Source organism: Dipteris shenzhenensis, chromosome 8 (assembly GCF_047967505.1).
Source record: "Dipteris shenzhenensis isolate YYH24624 ecotype China chromosome 8, Dip_SZ_1.0, whole genome shotgun sequence".
Lineage (NCBI taxonomy): Eukaryota > Viridiplantae > Streptophyta > Polypodiopsida > Gleicheniales > Dipteridaceae > Dipteris > Dipteris shenzhenensis.
In genome coordinates, this window is record NC_141603.1 from 50,615,226 (window position 1) to 50,639,138 (window position 23,913).

General features: G+C 44.9%; 1 protein-coding gene across 1 annotated transcript in view; it reads left to right on the forward strand.

The window, feature by feature from the left end:
• Positions 1-23,913, forward strand: part of LOC147899634 (sodium/hydrogen exchanger 5-like) — a 166,935-nt gene that overhangs the window by 24,400 nt on the left and 118,622 nt on the right. Inside the window, exons 3-7 of the mRNA XM_087378415.1 lie at positions 435-486; positions 792-851; positions 964-988; positions 1,221-1,306; positions 1,470-1,581. Of these exons, the coding sequence (XP_087234541.1) occupies positions 435-486; positions 792-851; positions 964-988; positions 1,221-1,306; positions 1,470-1,581 (335 nt within the window). The remainder of the gene's footprint in view (positions 1-434; positions 487-791; positions 852-963; positions 989-1,220; positions 1,307-1,469; positions 1,582-23,913) is intronic.

Here is a 23,913-nt window from a genome sequence, read left to right on the forward strand (position 1 = left end):
GGAAACACTTAAGTCGCCCTTTCTTGTATATTGCATGGGGGGTGGAATGGTGGTACCCTTCCGTGAGGCATTCTAAAACACCTATTTGCTGCCTTTTAAATGATTTTCAAAGGTAGTGAAGTAGTTCTTTTGGCATTCTTTCCTTGTATACATTTGGAAATTATTTTAAATGTTTATCTTCTTTCGTGACGTGATTTTTTATCCATGAAAAAGACAAGGTCAAATAATTGACTATCTATTCTCGTAAACATCATCCAAGCCATTGAAGTGTCTTCTCTCCTGATCATATCGTTGCACTTGTTTTGCAAGTAGTCTTTGTATTGGCTCTTATGTTGCACTATCATAGACATGTTGTATGTAATGATGTGTTAGAATTCTTACTCGTTTCTATCACTCTAATTGATCTAATACTGAAATATCTAATTGCTGTGTAGGTGTCTTGGTTGGATTGATAATGCGAGTATCTGGAGAAGAAAGGGGCTTTAAGTATGTAAATCTTTTACTCCACATCTATCAGTAGACTGTGTCTGAGTTTGTATGAGCTTGTGAATACTTAAAACTCTGTAACTCTGTTTGTCTAACATTGTGTATAAGTTTTGTAAATACTTGAACTCTGTATGCAGTGTTTGTCCAACTCCCCTATATACATTGTCAATATTTATATGTTACATGCCTTTTATATAGTCGAGCAAGCTAGAGCATTTTACAGGCTTGCGGCCTCTTCTTGAAATCTGGAATTCCCTTGCAAAGTGCCATTCACCATTGCTGCTAAGGAATAAAGTACTATGCAGGAACTGGATAAACTTCAACAATCGCTTCTTTTTCTACTTTCTGCTGCCACCGATCATATTATATCCTGCTTGAAGTTTAGGCACTTTGTTAACTGCATACATAAGTGGGGAAGACCTTGTTCCTATTATTTTAGTTAAAGAGAACACGTTTCTTTGACCTTTTATTCGACACTGAATCTGGATGGAGCTTGAGATTGGTAAGAACTTTTAATCTTTTGGAAATTCCTCCAAAATATGGTAATCACCTTATTGCAGTTAGTTCTCATCAAATGCACATTTAATGACCTAAACCATGGTTTCAACAAATAGTTAAATATTGATGCTTCTGTCTTACACTTTGAATTTGAGTATGAAAGAATGATCTTGTATGTGCATTGTGATCACTAATTGTGATCAACATTAATATTATTCCTTCCTTTTGAATGGCAGAAACCATTTTTTAGTAACTTTGGTGCAATATGTGTGTTTGCCTTTGGAGGAACTTTTATCTCGACATTCGGAGTGGGGATACTCATGTAAGATTGTCTACATCTTTAGAGTCTCGACAATTATTGATTCCCTTTCCAGTACAAACGTATCTACAAGTGATATATGTGAACACGTTGTTGGTTTCCAGTTGAAGAAAGCAGTAGATATAAAAATAGGTAAATTTTAATCGTCTTTTTGTTGTTTTCTCAGTTATCTATTTGGGTTGTTCAATTGGACCTACTCTATGCCTTTTCTTGTCTGCCTTGCTTTTGGAGCTCTTATATCGGCAACTGATCCTGTGACTGTCCTGGCCATTTTTCATGTAAGGCACGGACCTCACTCCATAGATTAGAAGTGTTATACCATTAAAAAATGTAGAGTGTCCAAACATGTGATTTACTGCTGCATAGTTTCAAATGTCATGGTAGGCAGTAATACACTGATTCATACAGACCTCTCTTTACTAAGCAGTACATTTTATAAAACAGACACTTTACTACTTCTGTCTGTATCGGCAAAAGAATAATCTAGAAGTATTGGTCAAAGCATAAGGTCCTCTGTGATTTTGCAGTACTCCCTTCGTCTTGCTCTTCCTTCCTCTAGGATTACTGTCTTTCAACTGGCATTCATACCACTTAGCCCATCCAGTTGGTCACTTAACTAAAGAACAACGTTCGCCCAGATATGGGCTGCACTGCCATAGCCCATTTGTGGGGTAGAACGTCTTCACAAAGTAACAGTGTTATATAATGCTGCCAGAGAAAACTTGAGTCACAAGGTACAATGTAGGTGACTAGATGGAGGAGTATTATGACACTCTATATGAGTATGTGTTACCGTACCACACGACGACCACCTGACGACATCTGTTGACCACATGTTGACCATGTGTCAACACAAGTCAGCCACGCGATCACACAGGTTCATCCAGGAGTACTATCCGAGGCAACCATGTATCGACACATGTCAACCATAGGTCGACACATGTCAACCACAGGTCAACCAGGAGTATCATGTCCAAAGTGATCTCATCAAGAGCTGCGCACATGGAGAGTGAGCTTAGCACATGGAGCAGTCAGGAGTATTTACATTTACACAGTGGTTCAGTAATACAGTGGTACAGTGGTGCGGTGATCTAGCTCACCTGCACATGGAGAATTTACACCATCCTAACTAGAAGAGGCTGGCGAGTCAGGGATAATGCCATGTCATCTACCACAGTGGCAGCTACATCATCATTATTACATCAGTAGGCCATGTCAGTAGTCCACATCAGTACCTTATCTACCACCTCAGCCATTGCCACCTCAGCAGTGCCACCTCAGTAATCCAGTCAGCACTGACCTCTGCAAGCACACACAGTGCTCTATAGTCACTTCATGTCCAAGGCGGGGGATGAGGACGAAGGAGAAGGTGGAGAGGGGAGAGGAGAGGGAAAGACATTCAGCATTCGGCACTGGAGCGGAAGAAAGGAGAGTGTGAGGAGAGATAGAGGCTAGAGCTACGAGCTCGCCAAGGAGAGAGTGTGGAGAGACTTGTGTGTACCCTCTGTCTACTATGGGGATAGACCTGTGTATTCTTGTGACTTGCGACTTGTGACCTGGAGACACTAGTCTAGTGATATGTACTTTGGCCAACTTGGTCACTTTCTCATTTCTCTTGTCTCTTCCCGATATGGGGATTGTTCACCAGTGTAGGACGAGATTTTCTTATTCTGCTTATGTTGTGGAGTTCGCAGGTGATTGTCATTTAGCATAGTGCACTCGTACGTCGTCATTCACTGTAGTATAGCATACGACACTCGCACACCACTGCACGGTGCACTCTTCGCGATCCATTGCATTAGAGCATTGCAACACTCATGCTTCTCACGCCAGTGGCCTTTGGCCTCCTCCGATAACACCTCCGGAAGGATAGGAACCCCTCCCCTCAAACAGTTTATGGTGATCACACATAATGCTTCTTGTACCTAGTTTGGTCTGCCGGACGTCTTTTCTCCACTCTCCTCAAGTACCTCCTAGTTCTCTCACTAGCTCCTTCAAATGTTTCAGAACTACTGGGCATAAGACCTCTCTCTAGGACCCTAGATCACCACTTCACTCGTGCTACTCAACAGCAGCAGTGTCCCACCGTGATCGCCATAAATTGTTTGGGGGGAGGGGTTCCTATCCTTCCGGAGGTGTTACCGGAGGCCAAAGGCCACTGGCGTGAGAAGCATGAGTGTTGCAATGCTCTAATGCAATGGAACGACGACGACGAGTATACTATGCTAAATGAAAATCACCAACGAACTCCACAACATAAGCAGAGTAAGAAAATCTCGTCCTACACTGGTGAACAATCCCCATATCGGGAAGAGACAAGAGAAATGAGAAAGTGACATATCACTGGACTAGTGTCTCCAGGTCACAAGTCGCAAGTCACAAGAATACACAGGTCTATCCCCATAGTAGACAGAGGGTACACACAAGTCTCTCCACACTCTCTCCTTGGGGAGCTCGTAGCTCTAGCCTCTCTCTCTCCTCACTCTCCTTTCTTCCGCTCTAGTGCCAAATGCTGAATGCGGCTGTCCATGCTGATATTCAAAAGATGGAGCAAGCAGGGTTGATCTACCCTGTTGACTACTCCGAATGGCTTAGTGGCATTGTAGTGGTGCCCAAAAGAGAGACTGGCAAACTCTGAGTTTGTGTCGACTATAGGAGTTTGAATACTGCCACATGTTGGGATAGGTTTCCTCTCCCCTTCACTGACAGGGTGCTAGAAACTGTAGCTGGTCATGCTCTCTACTCCTTCATGGATGGATATAGTGGGTATAACTAGGTTCGGGTGCGAGTGCAAGATCAGTTAAAGACTACCTTCGTCACCCAATGGGGAACTTATGCTTACCAGATGATGCCTTTTGGTCTGTGCAATGCACCGGCAACGTTTCAACGTCTTGTCACCAAACTCTTCCAAGAGAACATCAGAATGTTTCTTGAGGTATTCTTGGATGACTTCTCTATGTTCAATGGTAAGAATGCTTCTCACCTCGAACGTGCTATTCAAACTGATCACATGAGTAAGTTGAGGTGGGTTTTTTATAAGTGCAGAGAAGCTAGGTTGTGCTTGAATCCGGACAAATGTTTCTTCCTTGTCTTGTGAGGGATTCTCCTTGGCCACATCGTCTCAGCTGAGGGAGTGACCACGGACCCAGCAAAGGTGGAAGTGATATTGACCTTGCCTATTCCTCGCACACCCAGAGAAGTCAAGTCCCTTTTGGGACATGTGGGTCATTATAGAAGATTCATCAGGTTCTATGCCGACATAGCGGTGGCGTTGAAGAGATAGAGGCTGGTAGGATGCGACGCATGGAGGATGGACGGCGACCAGGCCGAGAGACCAGGATCTGCCCTTGTTGCACCATGGGAGAGGTGGAGTCAGAGGAGCACTTCATTTGCAGATGCCCGCTATATTATGAGCTCAGAGGTAGATTCCACTGTCTCTTCACGGATGGCTTTGGACCTCTCTCACGAGTGATGGACTACGAGGATCAGCATTGCCTAGCTCTTTATGTCAGGGAGGCCACTATGCTTCGACGAGACTACCTCAGAGACCATCAGCACAGACCGGAGCGTGATAGAGCCCAGCCTGATAGAGCTCAGGCACACGCTATACCAGAGGACAGAGACCAGGAGGAGCACGAGGAGGTCAGAGCTCACACAGGACACATGCCTCCACCCTGTGGATGTACATATGAGATGGTTTGTAGACGCCGCAGGATCTTGTTACATAGGGGACGTACTCGTCGCTTCATCTCCAGACGATCCAGGATGATGGCAGCTTTTCAGAGGAGACTTACTCATGGAGATCTCGCCCCACCAGCCGCTCACCTCACCTTTGCTCAGATTTGTACTCTCATAGCAGGAGGCAGAGTCGATGGACAGGATTTCCAGTATTATTTTGGTTCTCAGACTCCGTGACACCTGGACTTGTATCTTTGCATTGGCATATTGTACTCATCCCCCCATTTTGCACCCAGGGGCGGTTTCCTTGCATCTAGTTTACTTTGTATTTAGGCTCAGATTTGACATTATGTACTTTCACTTGCATTGTATTGCGTAGCACTTAGATGATATTCGACGATGCCTCTTCTTTGTGGCACGTTGATTTTGTGCTATCTTGTATGCAGAGTTCTTGATGTCCCATGGGCCCATTTTGGCCTTTAGTGGACAATAATACACTTTCTTTCTTTCTTTCTTTCTCTTTCTCTCAGTCTCTTTCCCTTGTGCAATGGGCAGACAACGTGATGCAACTTGGAGCCACGTGACTATTGTGGGCTCCTATGGCACTTCAGGGATAAAGTGCATGGTTTGCAACTATTGCGGGCTGGAATTTGGTGGAGGTGTGCAGTGTATCAAGGCACATTTGGGAGGTACGAAAGCAAAGGGAGTTGAAGTTTGCAAGCAAGTGCCACCAGAAGTGGCACATAGCTTTGAACTTCAAGCTGCAGTCCATGCCAATGAAGCTCAAGAGAGCAGCGAAGAAATTGAAGCAATAGGTGGTACTCAGAAGAGGGCAAAGGCAGGAGCATGGAAGCTCCTCTTTTCAGGGTGTTGTTCAGGGTACTGATGCACAACCTGCACATCTTGCAGGAGGAAAAATGGGACAGCTGAACATTAAGAAGATAATGAGAGGTGTCTACAAGAAGCAAGCTCGTCGGGAGATACGGATGACATTTTATCAATGCAATTTGTCTTTTATGTGCGTGTGTCAATGGGCAAAATGATTGAGGAGGAGTTCCCACATATCGTATGGAGCCATTGCGCAGCCCATTGCTTGGATTTGCTGATTGAGGATGTGGGTAAGTTGGATTGGGTGTCAGGGCTTATGGACACAGCTCGTGCCTTGGTCCGATTTGTCACAAAGAAGCCTAAGGTGTTGGCTATGTATAGAGCTAACTAGCAGTGACCTTGAGTTATTGAAGCCTCCACAAACACGCTTTGCCTATATGTGCATCGTATTAGAGAGGCTGATTAGAGTGCATGATGGCTTGCTTCGCACTGTCGTATCTAGAGAGTGGATGGCTTGGGAGGATCATGATAAACCCAAGGCTCTTGTATTTACACGCATAGTGATGGGACAGAGCTTTTGGGATGATGCTGCTGCACTTGTGGTTGCTTTGAAGCCGATTTTTTGTGTCCTTCGATTGACATATCGAGAGGGCTCAACTTTGGGCTTGTTGTATGAATTCATGACAGAATTGGGAGAAGCATCAACAACAACAGGACATTATCCCCTGAAAGGTAAGTGTGGAATGTCTTCTCTCTTAGGCTCCAACCTTCAGCTACAAACTTTATTTTCTGCCCTATGATATAACTTGTCTGCTCAGAATTCAGATTCTAGAATCATAGAATGATTCATGACCATTTGGGTTTGTCAAATCTGAATATTTCAGGATTGAGCAGATTAGAGACATTTGGGAGAGCAGGTGGAATTGGTTTCACAAACCAATACATGCAGTTGCCAATGTATTGCATCCATTGTGGAGGTCTGAGGAGCAATACATTGATGAGGAGCTGAATTCAGGTTTTAATGCCTACATAGATCTTATTTCTAAGGGGAACACTGAACTTGTGAGGAAACTAGAGGATGAGTTGTTGGTGTTTCGCAATTCTAGCTTGACTTTTGGGAGAGCCACTGCGAGGGTTTGAGACACGCAGCTTCATCCTGTGTCTTGGTGGGAGAAGTATGGAGGATCGACTCCTACTTTGAGGCGTATTGCTATGAGGGTTCTTTCACAAGATTCCACTGCTGCAGCTTGTGAGAGAAATTGGAGTACGTGGGCATTGTTTTGCTCTATGTTCCTCAATGTTTTGGGTGCCATTAGTGCATGAAATCATGCATTTTAGGTCCTAGGAATGTGTATTTATATAGTAGGCATATATTTTTTGATAAAATATACCCCTAGGAAAAATTTCGAGTCGAAACACGTTTGGAAAAATTTCCAAACGTTTGCAAACGTTTTCAAACCCGTTTGCAAACGTTTTCAAACCCGTTTCCAAACGTGGCGTTTCCAAACATCTGGCAACATAAATCAAACCCCATATCCCAAGTCTAGATACTCCCTTGGTCTCTTCTCAATTTTATAATACGTTCAAACATCTAGGAAGACAAGTGGAGGGTTGGCACAAGGAATCTTGCCACCTCATCCTGCTTTTCCCATTATTTAACTTGCATTCTTTTCCCATTATTTAACTTGCATTCTTGGACTATCTACACCCCCCCCACATGGGCCTATCCTACATGGAGGGAATAATCCAATATAATATCTATCTCCACCTATTTTATATTACTTCTCCCATGGTCCTTAGGCCATGTCTCACTAAATGCAGACATGGGACCGCCTAGGTGGAGGGGTGGCACATGGAGGAACCATGCCACCTTAACATTTTATAATATTTCTACCATGGATTATGTATAGCACACCTATGGGTCCTCTTACGTGGAAGGGTGGCACATGGTCATGCCCTACTACCTCAACCCTGGGCCCTATGCACACCATATTTTATTATACTATTGCCACACATACAAGCACACACACATATTTATGCCTTTTACATTGGTCAAATTTATCCATAACAGTTCTCTCCCCCCAAGCAAGGAATGGATAGCATTTCCATGCCTGGGAACATCACGCACAAAGAAGGGCTTGAGATAACGCTTGTTGATCATCTTCTTGCCATATGGCTCATACAGCTCCTGAACTTGTACAGACCCATTGCTACGTTTCTTGATGACTTTGTATGGACCGGTCCATAGTGGAAGGAACTTTTTATCCATTTGGTGGTCTAATCTGTTGTCAAAGCATAGCACAACATCCCCCTCAGCAAAGTGTCTTTCCCATCCGTTGCGAATCTTAGCATTCAAGCGGGCCTTTTGTTGATTCTTTTGGATCTCTGTTGGATGTAGTGTAAGGTGTCGGGTTTCATCTAACTTCTCAAGTTGTACCAACCTGGCCTCTACATGTTCATCTTCTGTCATCTTCTGTTCTTGTGCCAATCTCAAGGCCGAAATCTCTATCTCTAGTGGTAAAACTGTCTCAGTACCATACAACTACCCAAAAGGAGTGTGACCTGTAGACGTTTTATGGGTGATGTTGTAAGCGCACACGGCTTCAGTGACCTTCTGATCCCACTGGCTCCTGTACCTGTGGCCATTTTTTCCATGGATTTACAAAGGAGGCGATTGGTCTGCTCCGTTTATCCCATGGATGTTAGATAATAGATGCTAGAAGTGCGATGATCAATACCCATGCGATCCATGAGCAACTCCACTGCTTCATTTAAGAATGGACTCCCATGGTCAGATACTATTTCCTTGGGTGTCCCAAACCTTGTGCAGACAGGTTCAAATATGAAATTTGAAACTGCCTTACCATTTGCAACGGGGAGGGCGATAGCTTCAGCCCACTTAGTGACATACTGAGTGGCTACCAAAAGATACTTCTTTTTGCGGGCAGTCATGGGCAGGGGCCCGACAAAATCTATTCCCCACTTCTGAAACGGATGGATGGTCATCACTGGATGATGTTGCGGAGGACGCAAATCCTTCCTACCAAAGAATTGGCATGGTTCACAAGTTTTGAAATACATAGTGACATCCTTAAACAAGGTCGGCTAATAGTATCCAGCATGTAAAATCTTCTTAGCTGTATAGTCTCACCGGCATAGTGGCCTCACAAAATCCATCATGATAATGCTTCAATAGCTTAGGTACTTCATCTGCATCAATGGCCCGTCTTAGTACCCCATCCATGCCTTGACGGTACAACACCCCATCAAAGAGAGTGTAGCGCCTACTATCTCTACGGATCTTCTTTCTTTCATAGCTAGTACTTTCTGGAGGAAAGGAGAAAGTGGTCAGAAACCTGTAGATACCACCATACCATGGATCCCCAACTTCTATGGCCGCTACAAGGGTTACATCGAGGCACTCCTCTAAATCAATCAAAGCATTCTTCAAGTTGGAACGACCCCCTTTTACAATTTTGAAAGAAAAATCATATTCTTGTAGAACTACCAACCATTTGGCCAACCGGCCCATGGGATTTGGTGATTGAAGAACCTGCTTTGCAAGACCATTGCTAGAGATTATAATGAAGGACTTTCCAGCCACATAATGCTTAAATTTCTCAATGCAGAACACCAAAGACAAGGCATGCTTGTTAGCCTCAGAGTAGTGTCGTTCAGTTTCAAGCAATTGTCGAGAAGCAAATCGAATGTGATACATGAACCGATCCTCCCCTTGCTGGAGAAGAATACCCGCCAGAGTGTGCTCACCACACCCAGGATTGATATAGAAAGTCTTTGACTAATCAGGATTGCGTAGAATGGGTTCTGAAGCCAAAGCACTCTTGATTTGTACAAACCCATGATCACAATCCTCATCCCAAGAGAAATCAATCCCATCTTTTGATAGCGTAGTCATGGGTCGCGTCAAAGCAACATATTGATCAATGAAGCGGCGATAGTATCCTGCTAGATTGACAAATGAGCGTACCTGACGTTTGGTTGTTGGCGGGGAAAGCTTGAGGATAGCTTCTACCTTCTCGAGGTCAGGCTTGACGCCCTCGGATGAGACAATATGTCCTAGTAAGCTTCCTTGAGTGGATCCAATGGTGCATTTATCAGGGTTGAGGCTGTCATTCGCATCATTGACCCTTTGGAAGGCCAACCTAACCTTCATGACGTGCTTCTTATGTGCCGAGAATATACAGAAACCATCTAAAAACACCTCCAAGAAAACCCCCAAATAAAGAGCAAACACCATCTACATAAATCTTTGAAAGGTAGCAGGAGCATTGATGAGGTCAAATGGCATTACTTTGAATGCAAACGTTTCCCAGGGTGTGGCAAATGTGGTTTTAAGCACATCCTCCTCGGCAATTCTGATTTGATAAAACCCGGAGTAATCGTCACAGAAATTATACATCTCATGACCACTTACCTTTCAAGAATGAGGTCTTGAAAGGGCAGAGGATGATGGTTCCTCTTGGTGGCCGCATTGAGTTTCTTATAATCGCTGCAGACCCGCTACTTGTTGTTTTTCTTTGGGGTGACTACCACTGGTGAAACCCATTCAATATTGTGAACCAGAACAATAAACCCAAATTCTACAAGCTTCTACAACTCTGAGCGCAAAGCGTCGGTCTGTAGGGGCCCTAATCTCCGATACTTTTGAGCCACTGGCTTAGCATCAGGCTTCAACTCTATCTTGTGTTCTATGGCAGTCACATGGCAAAGGTGGTGGTAGCTAGTTGCGAAGAGGTCAGGGAAACCTTTGAACATTTCTAGGAACTCATCTTTCTCACTCGGAGTGAGGTCTGGGGAAAGCATAGATTCAAGTTGTTGAGGACTAGCTGTTACCTTTTCCGTGGGTGACAGGGTCGGAGACACCCCCATCATGTAAACTTCTTCCTCTGAGAACTCCTCCCCTCCCCATCTGAATCTTCCATTGACTCAAACACCGAGGATGAGAGAGTATCACTATCTTGCTTCTCTTCTTCTTCTAGTTCAGTGGCACCTGGTTGCACCGGGATCTTCTCCTTTGAAGCACCAAAAGACATGTGTCATGTCTTCCAATAGCTGACTGCATCACTCTTTCTCAACCACGGTCTCTCGAGTATGGTTGGGTAACTCCTGCTTGTATCTTCTTTCTTTTTTCCAAGAAAGAGACTTCTATTAAGCAAGAGAAAAAACCCGCGAGAGCATGCTCAAAGCGGAATACATCATGAAATCATGAGGATAAATAAAACCCCCTCAAAGTGAGGTGGAAAACAACCAAGACTGACGCTGAAAGTGCCACCTCAACCTTATAGGAGTCTCAAAGAAGAAAGGAGAATCCTTCCATTCCTTGAAGAAAGAAGCCCTCCTAGCTGAGGTTGCACAGGAGACAGGAGTCTCCCTGCATACTCATCCATACGGCCATCAAAGTATGTACGGTGTCTGTCCAGATACTAGCCAAAGTGTGCGAGGGATGAACCTGAGTACCCTCCATAGCCTCTGTGCATCAGGCTCTCCAGATATGCCAGGATGCTTTGCTCGCTAAAATCTCCCAAGAAGTATCCACAGAGGCATGTACATCTGTAAAAGGAAGGTGTGGTACCACATCCAACGAACAGGACTCAATCTGATGATGTTGAACCAAAATGGCCCGAGAGGAGTCAAGTCTCTCATAGAATACCTGAGGCCCTGTAAGAGAAAGCCAAGCCACTGGGCCCCATGTCATAAAGAATGAGGAGTGGGCAAAGTGACTGAAAATCTTGGCTACCCCCATTCTCGCCTGTCTCCAATCCCATAAACAATGCTGAATAGTCTCTGAAGCAGAGAGGCAACGAGGGCAAGTAGGGTCGGCTCCGAACCTAGATCTCCAAAGGTTCACTGCAATCCCCCCATGGATAGAGAGCCAAAAGAAGAGAGTGATCTTTCTATTCCTGTGGGATTTTCAGAGTCTCCTCCAGAAGCACCTCTGCAGATCCGCAGTCATATCAAATGTCTCCCAATGAGGAACTCTGGAAGGTCTCCAACCTCTACTGCTGAGCTGAAATCTGCAGGCATTACTGACCGTGTAACGAAAGAAGGGGATGCTCTTCTCTCAATGCCCTGCGTCAATCCACTCCCACTCTCCAGGGTCCCACTGCAAATACCTAATGGGAACTCCCCCGTAGAGCCAAAGCCTCCAAGACCCGGTAGAGAGTAGCCGGGGGTCTGGGTCGAGGAACCACTCTAAATCTGATCCTTGCACCAAAAGACCTACAACCTTGATAGGCTGAAAAGCAGACTCAAGCAAGATGTCCTCTGTGGATCTGAGCAATCTGCCACCAACCTGCACACTAAAAACTAAAGCATCCTCCTGTGCACATCGAAAGGTCAAAACCTAAAGTGGAACACCGCCTCTCGTAAAAGTACCTGCCCAAGTGGAGCAAGTGAGTGGCATATCATCTGTTTCTACCCAATCCTCTGGAAGGGCTGCCTCAATCTGCAAGATCCTTCCTGCACTCCCTTTGAGATGTCCTGTCAACTGAGATTTGGTCTCCTTTGGAAGCCTGCAGAAAGCTTTCCAAGACCCCAAAGATGATGCAGGTCCCCTTTCCCACCTGGACCACTGCATGTAGAGTGAGGCACCAAGTGGTTTGCCATGATCATCTAAAATATTGTCATTCCACATGATGGGTTGCCTATCAATCTCTTCATGAGAGGAAGGAGGAATCCTCCGTAGACTGCTCTGAAACTGGCCCATGCTTTCAAAATGGCAACCATGAGAGGGGACGAAAGTGATCTGAGGTGTGCTGTGGTGAAGATCCACCTAATACTGCTCATCCAGTCTCCTCCTGAAGAAGGTGTGCACCTCTGTATGCTGCTAATAAGAAAGGCCTTCCACGGTTCCTGCCCTGGCATAAGTCCCCGCACCACCATCTTGCATAGTAAAGCTCTGCACGTAAATCTGGATCAATAATATTGAGACCCCCTTCCTGTGTAGGGAGGATGAGGGTCTCCCAAGCCACCCTAGCTAAGGCATTTGCTGTGCCATCAAGCCCACTCCAAAGAAAATTTATGATCGGTCTCTTGAGCTGAGTGATGCAGTCTCTAGAACGGCACCAGCAAGAACAAACAAACCAGGCCGTGGCCAAGAGGACCTGGTTGACCAAGACAACTCTAGAGGCAAGATCCAGCTTGGATGAGCTCCAAAAAAGGAGCTTCCTCCTGATGCTCTCCAACACGGGAGCAAACTGTTGTGTGGAAGAAATATCCAAGTCGACTTGGCAGCCCAAATACCTGACAGGCACACCCCTCTGAACCCAAGTGAATCCTATGTCAAGCCCCCAAACTGGAGTATCCTCATCACTGATCCAAAAGCCATTGGATTTATGTCAATTTATCTGCATCTTCATCGCCAAGCAAAATAAATCCAATGATGTCCTGAAAGAAGTGAGCGTCTGTGGAGTGGCATCCAAGTAAATTGCTGTGTCATCTGCCAACTCATTGTCAAGTAACTCCTCTTCCCTTCTAATGGGAAGTCTCAGCCCAAAGATGTCAGCTTGAGATCTAACATAGATACTCATAGCTTCGGCCACGAACAAAAAAAGAAAAAGAGCAAGGGGGCATCCCTGACAGACTAATCTGGAAATCTAAAATCTCTCACCCCTTACCCCACCAATAAGTACCTGGATGTGGGCTGATCTGTACAAAGAGGAAACACCTCTGATCCAAGCATCAATAAAGCCAAAACGTAGAAGGGTGCCCTCCAAAAAACCCCAATCTACTCTGTCATAAGCTTTCTCAAAATCCAAAAGTAGAATGGCTAGATTCTGGCCGCTCTGCATGGCCCACTCTGAGGCTTCCCAAAAAGAGAAAATGTTATAAAAAATGCTTCTATCATACACAAATCCCTCTGAGTGTCATGAATAAGATCTGGGAGAAGGGGCTGCAATCGGAGGCTGATTGCCTTTGCCAGAATCTTGTAACAAGTCCCCAGAAGTGTGATAGGCCTCCACTGGGACACTAGATTTATGCAACCTCCTTTCGGGATAAGGTGGATGAGACCCTCTGTAAGCGACCCGGGCATCTCACCAGAGTCCCAAATGCCCTGCAGGGCTGAAGTAATGTAGTCTCCAATCATATCCCAAAATGCAATGAAAAAAGAGGGGGTAACGCCATCCGAACCTGAGAGGGAGCGGGGGAGGGGGCAGCGGGTTGAGAGGTGAGGGGGCAGGCTGAGAGGGAGAGAAGGGGGAGGAGGGGAGAGGCTGAGGGCGAGGGAGGGGGAGCGGCTGAGGCAGAGGGAGGGGCTGAAGGAGAGGGGGCAGCAAGGGAGGGACTACAGGAGAGGAGTGGAGAGGAGCAGCAGCTCGGAGGGAAACAAGTATCTTTTTGACGAGTAGGTGCTTGTCCTGCCTGTATCTTCAATGTCCACTACATAGAAATTGACGGTGGTGGTCAACCCATTGACAGTGATGGGCAAATCCTCAATGACTCCCAGGGTGGCGAGTCGTCGACCATCTGCTACCTTGATTCGAGTGGAGGAACGCCTTGTGCATTTCAAATTCAACTTCTTCATGATATGGGGCACCATGATATTACATGCAGCTCCCCCATCAACACACACACTTTTGATACGGCAATTATCTATGATGACATCTACTGTATACGATGTGGCGATCAACTTCTTCAGAGATAGAAGAAATCTCTCGTACCTTTTCCTTTTTCTTGCTCCTCCTTGTTGAGAGCCCTTGCTGCAGCTCACGTCTCACCTTAGGGCTTAATGCTATTAGTTATGCTCAAAGACCGATGAGCAAGGTCCTGAACGACCGAATAGTTTTCTTGCCCTGAGCGGATAGGAAAATCTGAGCGCGACCACTTACTCCTGCGAGATCTTTTAGTCTTCTTTGTTGGTGGGTCTGCCATCTCAGCATCTGAGGGCTCTGAGAAGGACACCTTCTTCCTGGGGTGGCCCGGCGGTCCACGGTTTGGAGAGAGGTCCGAGGTGGTACGACTTCTCTTCTCGAGGTCAAGGACCTCTACATTAAAATCCTCGGTGCCTGATTCACCTAGAAGATTCACCCTTAGAATATTGGGACATTCGGTGTGATAATGACCCTTTTGGTGGCACTCCTAGCACACAACATTGGCACGTTCTCTTGGAGGGCGATTAGCTTGATTTATGATGCCCACCATCTCAAGCCGAAGATCATTCAGGGCCTTGGCAAGGTCATTGGACTCCGGGTTCTTTAGCAGGAGGGGCCGGGGGAGTAGAAAGAAGGGGGGCTCGTAGGCGAGGCTGGGAAATTTTCCAGGCGGAGGGTGAGGATATACACCTTGTTGAGGGTAAGCATCTAAGGGAGGACCATACAATTGAGGTGGAGGCGGTGGATACATCCCTGATGGGGGGTGGGGGTATGCCCCTGAGTTGGACCCCCTAGGTTGTTGTTGCAAGAATTGAGGGGGTTGCGGAGGGACAACCGTCTTCTTTAAAGCGGAGTCAGACTGAACTTTATCAAACTTTTGAGCAATCTCTTGTGCTAGCACCATGGTCTCTGGATTCTCTCATTTAAGCTTGAGGCGGAATTCATCACTTGCTCCTGCTACAAGGTAGCCCAGCACATGCTCAATCATTCCATCTCGGAATCCGGCGTTGTCCTCCTGTGTGGCAATTAAACGGTCCAGAAGCGCGGCTGCTCGATCTACATATCGGTGCGCCGTCTCACCTTCTGATTGCTTCATGTTTGCCACCTGCAGGTACACATTCTCCGGCTCCTCTTCTTTGTTGAAATACTCGATCATAGCTGCTGTCAACCTCGGCCAACTTTGGCGAACGCCTCGGCCTGCTTCTCATATCACACTTGAGCCAAACCCTCTAGAAATGTGGGAAGAACCAACAACCATCTATCTTCAATAAGAAAGTTGAGAGAAACACAACGGCGCTTGAAGGCCACAAGATACTCATTTGGATTTTCTTCAACCCGACAACAGAACACATGAATGTCAGCCATGCTTGGAAAATGGAAAAGAGAGAAGCGAAATGAGGCTTATCTATTGGCAAACAATGGAAAGAGGTAGCTTGAACTGAAAATCAGGTGAAGATACATCCACAAAGCACACATAGGCAAGGTAGGGTGTGACTAGTGTATTATGAAACGCTATACGGGAAGAATTTTCAACATAGAATAGCTCATAGAAAATCTTAAAAGGACCAATCCTTATTGGTCGAGACATGATATTACATCCATCTTTACAGGCAAGAGTTAGAGGCATGGCGTTGCATGAGGTGTTCATCAAGGCAAACAAGAATGCCATGACAAATGTCAATGGTTGGAGAGCTTGCACATCACCTTCAGCTTCTTCCAGTTCTTGTAGTCGCAATGCTATTTCTTCAAGGGGTGTGCGGTTTGGCATCCTTCTTTTGAGCAATGTCCTTAAGGACCTTTCTGATGATGTTCTGAAGTCGGTAAACTCGTATCAAATATGCACAACATTTAGTTTCATGATGACCACACCTTTGCATTCCTTATAAATGATCACCCTCATTCGTGGCTTGCGGCTTTGTTGAGGCAGTGCTTCCACTCGTTTCATGCGTGATTGAAGTACAAGCTTCACGTGCCAAGAAATTAGCAACTAAATTTTGAGCTTGAGGAATATGCTGAATTTTTACCTCTTCACAAAGTTCCAATGCTTGTTGATATCGTGGAACCAAGCCTTCAGTCCGCACCTTCCACCTTCCACTAACTTGTTCACACACGAGTTGAGAATCTCCTCACACCTCAAGTTGCTTGATGTGATGTGATGTTCTTACGTCTTTTGTAGCCCAAAAATGAGTGCTGAGTACTCAGCTTGGTTGCGAGTATTTGCAGATGCAGACTTGGTGTAACAATACACCTCACTCCCCAGTGAAGTGAGCTTCACACCCACACCAGCAGCCTTGGTCAAAGGTTTATATGCTCCGTCAAATTGAAGGATCCAAGATGTCATTACGCCAAGACTAAAATCCGGACATCCCAGGTTTCTCGGTAGTCCAAGATAGGTAGAGGAGAGGGTGGGGAGAATTCAATACTTGAGCAAGACGTTCAACACCAAACAAACTTACAATCCTTTGTTGATAGTTTATCTTTCGATCAAAAAGAATTACAACATGAAGCTCAAAATATGGCTCAAAGGGTTTATTAGGTACAAAGAGATTTCTTGGTCGAAACATTACCAACCATAGCCGAGCCCCAGAAACCTTTGTAGTGAGGTCGAGAAGAAATCATTCAAGACGAGCTTATCCACAGGAATTAATAAGCAAATGTGCGAAATCTCCCTCCAAGCTTGTGGATTATCCTACCCTTGGAATAATGTCACCCTTTTAATTACCTCCAATGCAACAAGTAGCTTGATCACTGCACAATGAGTAGAGCTGGAATCAAAGCCCTCCCAGTGTATCACTAGTTCTTCACCTTGAACCATCCAAGGTGTATCATCCCACCCATCGTCTCCTCGGGCAATGCATTGTACAATCAGTTGTTGAAGATCGACATGAAGATCAAGAAAGAGATCTCGCCAATTGGTAGCCGTAATGAGCAGAGGACCCAGCACCAAATCCTTGAACTCGTCGAAAAGTGACATAAATATCCACCCTCCTCTGAAGTACTTTTGCTTTTCACAGCAAGAGGAAACTCCCCACGATTAGAGAGTTAGAGTTTATGAGATTTCAACATATAAGCAATATCATTACATTTTGATCACTTCCTATTTGCTGGCCCATTGGTAAGTCTTCCTTTTGTGAATGGGAAGTCTTGGATTCAATTCCGACTTCTTAATAAAAGGAGAAAAGAAGAGAAAGAGGAAGTGAAGGAGAAGAAGAGGAAGAGGATAGAGGGACGCGAAGTATGTTGCAAGAGTTTTGCAGTCGTGACTAGAAGACGCACAGGAATCACGAGCAGAAGACATGCAGATTGGAGGCACAAAAATAGAGAAGTTTTGCAACTGCAGAAACGGAGAACCGCGAGCAGAAGATGCCGCAGAACCGCACGCAGAAGACGCACAGATATCACAGATTGGAGACACAGAAACAGAGAACCGCACACAAAAGATGCCGCAGAACCGCACACAGTCATAGGAGTAACGGATGTCGACGGATGTTATGCCACTAGCCGCAGAGACTTCGAATCCCAGTAGCCATACCAATTCTATTATCTAGAAAAGAAATCAAGGCATGAGGCTAGATGCTAGGCATGGCGATGCTCGAGGGCCATGGGGGAGAGGGAACGTGAGGGGAGGAGTGTTAACATGGGTGGGGAAAAGGGATTAATAGGGGTGGGAATGAAGAGGGAGACCATGGCACAAAGAGGAAGGGAGAGGGGGAAGAGGAGCATGTACATGATGGAAGGTGGAATGTGGAGATGGAGACATCAAGGGAAGAGAAGAGAGTCATGCTTTATTTGAAAGGAAGGATGGGGGAAATCAAGGTACTAGCATGGTGGCTTTATAAGAATGAGTGTGTCCCATCAAGGAATAGCCCCCTCCTTTTATAGCCAAGAGAGGAGGGTCTCTCTCAATAAATGCATCCTCCCACATGCATGGTGTGTGTGGAGGAATCTCCCATGTGGGCTAGGTGGTGGATGGACAAAAGCAGTAGAGCCTAACCCGCCTTCACAGTCACCCTCATCCACGTTTAAAACAACCGAACAACACTATCACAAGGCCAAAGGCATTCATTCAACATCCTTCTCTCTACATGCTTCCAGACACAACTCACACTCAGGTTACACTTTTTCCAGAAGCCTGACAACCTCAAACAAAACCACTGGATTATACAGCTCGAGGCAAGTGGACTTCTTCCTTCAATAACTCAGAAAACATTCAGCTTCAATTGCATCCTACCCATAACCCACATGAAAACCATCTTCATGTCTCTTCAAGACATCAACCCACAAAATGGCCACGGACAAAAATCTTATCATGTCTTCCCAAGATCACCATCAAGTACTAGAAATGATGCAGCCCGCCATTTCTGCTCTTACAGAACCACTTCTACTATTTATATCCTTCTCTTGCTCATTGAATACTCCAAGCTTGTAGCTTCATGTTGCCATTAGTCCATCCAACAGAAAATCTTATCATAGCTATTCCTCAAGCTTTTACTAAGCAATTTCTCATAATCAGCTACATACAAGCCCACACAAATGACACCTCAAGCAACATCCTCAGCCTCTTTATTTGCTACAAGCCCAAACCACATTCTTGCTGTAGCTCATGCTCTCTCAGCCCAAGGTACTCCAGCCTCTATCCATGATTGTCCAGCCTGTGCTCTCATTTAGCACCTTCTGTCATCACCCCCAGCCCAGAAGCTCTTTTCATAGGCCACAGCTTTTCCTACTGTTCACGGAACATACTCTTTATCACCCGAGGTGTTCAGCTCAAGTCTCTATTATAGCAGCGTTTCCCCACCAAGTTGATAAAACAACGATGCTTCCTGTTATATCTGTCACCTGTTTGTACCTTCATACAGGGATAGTTGATTCACAGATAGTTTCCTCAGTCCTGAACTCCCAGTAAGAGCAATAGCCTGCACTCTTCATGTATCATGGTGTCAGCGTGGCTTTTTCTCCTACCAAAAGCAATCCATTCTTACAAACTCCCGGCTAACTCCTGTTCCCATAGAATTCCTTCTATGATTACGACACCACACTGATTTGCACCTACAGCAAAGCCATGTTCCAAAGCTCTCAACTCCGCAGCTGTGCCTTTGCTCATAAAGCTCAACAAGGTCTTCCATGAAGCTCTCAGCTCACGTATTAAGGGCGCCCACCTCCTCCAATAGACCTGAACGTGATTATCAGCCTGCTTCAGCTCGTCTCCTCTCTTTCGCGTAATGTTTAGAAGCTCTGTGATTGCTCTCTTGCTCGCAATTCTCTTGGAACTTTTGGACTCGTGTCGCCTGTCTTCTTCAAGCCTCTGCTATTTCTCTCTCTCTGGGCCTCCCCATTTCCATGGTCCCTCGACTCGTGCATTGGCCACCTTTTCACGCTACTAGCCTCCCTTCAGAACCATGCAACGTGATTGCGTTGCCATAGCAGCTCTCTTCCTTGCTTCCTTACTCACGTAACCTCTGTCATCTTCTGTGCTATGAGCCCATGATTCTTTAATATCCAGCTCACTCTTGCAGCCATCTTCAACTCAGAATCCCTCGCAGACTCCTCACCAACTCCAGTTCCTCGACTCCTTGCTTCTCAGCGTTTGGTCTCCCTTTACTTCTGCGTCATCCTTTCCCTTAAGTTCTGGGCTTGCTACATCAGCTGCAGCGACCTGTGCTAAACTCTTCAAGCTCCCTTCCTATTGTTCTCTCATGTAAAGATATTCGCTCTGCTGATCGCCAAGCACCTACCACGTCATAATCCTCCAGAACTTCACCTCCCATAGTCATCGCCCCCTGCCACCTTGATAGTTTTTTGTCTTCACGTCCCACCATCTCACAACTAGAGGCTTCCTTTCCTATTGCGTAGCCACGTGCATGCTTATCCAGCCACCTTAACCAAAATATTAAAGTCCTCCCCAAATCCACATAAACTGTTACATAAAATCATAGCCTCCCAACACAAATGTGTACATTTAGACCTTTCCCTCCATATTATTACTATTATTTTCACACACATGCATTGGATACCAAAGCCTCTGAAAAGCTCAGAGCTCCCATACTCACATCTCATCATTTCCCAGAAGTTCCTGTAGAAGCCTCTACCAGCTGTACATCAGTGTAGAGTCCTTTTAGGAGAGCCTAGAGCTCAATACCACCACCAACTAGCTATATACATAGCTATGCACCTACACTGCAACATGCAACAAGTAAAAAACATATTTACATTTTTGTCCACACATTTCTAGCAACCCCTTTCTTCTGCTGTGACATTCATGTCCAGCAGTGAGCCAAAAAGAGATGACAGATTCAAACTTCCTTCTTCTTCATTTTGCATTGACTTCCATTGATTCTGCCACTGCTCATTATCTTCATGATCTTCCTCTTTCAGTGCTACCATCAGCCGTGCAAAGTATTTCTTCAACCGGATACCATTGACTCTCTTTTTATGCCTTTTTCCATCTAAATCCATCAATTGATAAGTTCCATTTTCAAATTTTTTCTCCACTTTGTCTGGACCTTCCCACTTGGTTTGAAATGCAGTACAGAATGTACTGTCTAGTTTGCTATTGTATCTGAGAACCAAGTCTCCATCTTCGATCTCTTCCTTTTTTATTTTTATATTTTCTAATTCTTGCCTCCGCATTTGCACTCTGGCATAATGCTCAAAGGCCAAATCCCTGTCTAACTGCATCACCTGTAGTGCTAGTAATCTCTCCTTGTGACTGTCTATAGGCTCATATCCTCCTTCCACTAAAAATTTCAAAGCTGGTATCTCTACATCCAATGGCAGAATTGCTTCTTTCCCATATACCAAATGAAATGGAGAGAACTGAGTGCTATGCTTCACCGCTACCCTGTATGCCCACAAAACTCTATTCATCTCCAAATCCCAGTTTTTGGTGTGGCTCCCAGTCATTTTAGTCATCATCAATTTGAAATCCCCGTTAAAATTTTCATTCAACCCATTGCACTGAGGGTAGTATGGGGTGATGTATTTATGATTTATATTCAGCTTGCTACATAAGTAATCTATCACTTCTCCTCTGAATCCAGGACCATTATCTGAAAGTAACTCCAGGGGAATTCCAAATCTGCAGCATATGTATTCATATATAAAATCAGCAACCCCTTTGCTATCTACTCTCTTCACTGCTTTTACCTCTGCCCATTTTGATAAATACTCCACTGCGGTCAACATATAACATTTCCCTCTGGCAGTTCTGGGTAGAGGACCAACTGCATCTATCCCCCATCTTTCAAAAATATCATAAACCAGCATAATATTTCTCGGCTCCATTTTAAGAATTCTTTTTCCCATTCTCTGACATTCATGGCAGGATTTGCACCAGTGCTGCACATCCTTCTGTATTGAAGGCCACACATAACCTTCTAGAAGTATTTTCTGCAGTGTAATCTTAAAAGCATAGTGTCCCCCACAAGCTCCTTCATGACTGGATGACAGTATATAATATATTTCTTCTCTCCAAGGCACTCTTCTCAAGATTTGATCAGCTCCTCTCATGTAAAGCTCATCATCAATCATCATATACTGTCGGCTCTTTTGCATGAAGTGATATTTCTGATTCTTCTTAAGCTCCTGAGGTAGATGTCCAGTAAGTAAGAAATCCACTATTTGAGCCAGGAATTCTCTCCCTCTGTACAGTGGATCTTCAAGCTTTGCTATCACTGGATCTTGACTACTCATTTCCTGAGCCAATTCATGTGCCATTTGATTATCCTCCCTTCGCACATGCTGGATATTCCATGCTGTAAATTGTTGAAGCAGCCTTTTTACTTTGGCTAGACACCCTCTTAATCTTGGGTTTCTCGCTTGCCAACTTCCTAAAACCTGCTTTACAACAAGTAGAGAATCTCCCTTGATCATTATCTTCTGAATTTTCAGCTTAAGTGCAGCCAGCAATCCCTCATATAATGCTGCATACTCTGCCTCATTATTACTTCCAGCTTCCAGATTGACTCCCTCCTTTTGAATCAGCTTGCTCTCTGAATTAGTAATCACATAGCCTCCATTAGCTTGATGTAAACTCTTCCTGTATGAGCCATCAAAATGCAAAATTGATGCCCCTGGAATGATAGCATGTTCCTCTTTATCTATCTTCTTCTCTACTTCCTTTACCAGAATGGGGCCCTCTTTGTATGTTAACAGATCTGCCAGTGTGGCTCTGGAAGTGCTCTCCACCAGAAATGAGAAAGTATATTCTTGTAGTTCAACTATCCATTTCATCATACTTCGAGAAAGTGTTGAATTATTAACAAGCTGAGGCAATAAAGAGTAGCACGTCAGAACCACAAATGGCTTTGAGATCAGATATGCCCTGAACTTCCTGCAAGCATACACCAAGCTTGACAGAATCAGCTCTGCTTCCATATATCTCCTCTCTGCTTCTGTTTTAACTCTACTAGCATAATACACAGGCCTCATATAACGGGACTCCTCCCCTTTTTGCAATAAGATGGCTCCCACAGCATCAGGTCCAAATGAGGGATTCACATAAAAGGTTTGAGAGAAATCTGGAGCTTTCACACAGGCAATCTCTCCCAACACTTCCTTCACTTTGCTGAACACTGCTTCACAATCCTCATTCCATTGCAGAGGTTCTTCTTTCATAGCTTGTTGCAAAGGATACAGCAGCTGAGAGATTAAATGTATGAATCTTGTCATATACTTCACTTTCTGCACAAAAGTCTGCAACTGTTTTGATGTAGAGGGGGTTGGAAGTAAGATAAGGTCTTTCACTTTCTCTGGATCAGGTTCAATGCCATTTTGGGATACTATATGTCCCAACAATTTTACTTTGGAGCATCCCAAATGACATTTCCGTGGATTGAATTGTCCTCCCGCCTCATCCATTCTGTGGAACACTTGATCCAGTCTCCATGCATGCTCTCTCTTGGAACTGTACACACATATATCATCCATAAATGCTCTCACAAATTTATCAATAAAAGGAGCCAACACTTCATCAGTATTTTCCTGATACCATGCTGGTGCATTCTTCAATCCAAATGGCACTACCTTGTAACAGAAGCAACCCCAGGGTGTGATGAATGTAGTTTTGACTTGATCCTCCTCAGCAATTGAAATCTGGAAGTATCCAGAGTATCCATCACACACACTGTATTTCTCATACCCTGCCACTCTATCCAATATATCATCAATAAAAGGAAGAGGATAATGATTGCTTTTAGTTACCGCATTGAGAGGCTTATAGTCAATACATACTCTCCACCCTCCTGTATGCTTAGGAATGATTACCACTGGACTGCCCCAATCCGAATGCTCCACTGGATATATCAGTCCAGCCTTGAGCAGCTTATTCAACTCCTCTCTCAATACTGGCAAAAGCTCTCTGTGTGTCCTCCTCAACTTCTGAAAAACAGGCTTGCTGCCTTCTTTTATCTCAATATGCATTGGCTTGCATCTGAAACCCCTGATCTCTTCATGTGAGGTTATGAACAGCTTTGGGTACTGATGAATGACTCT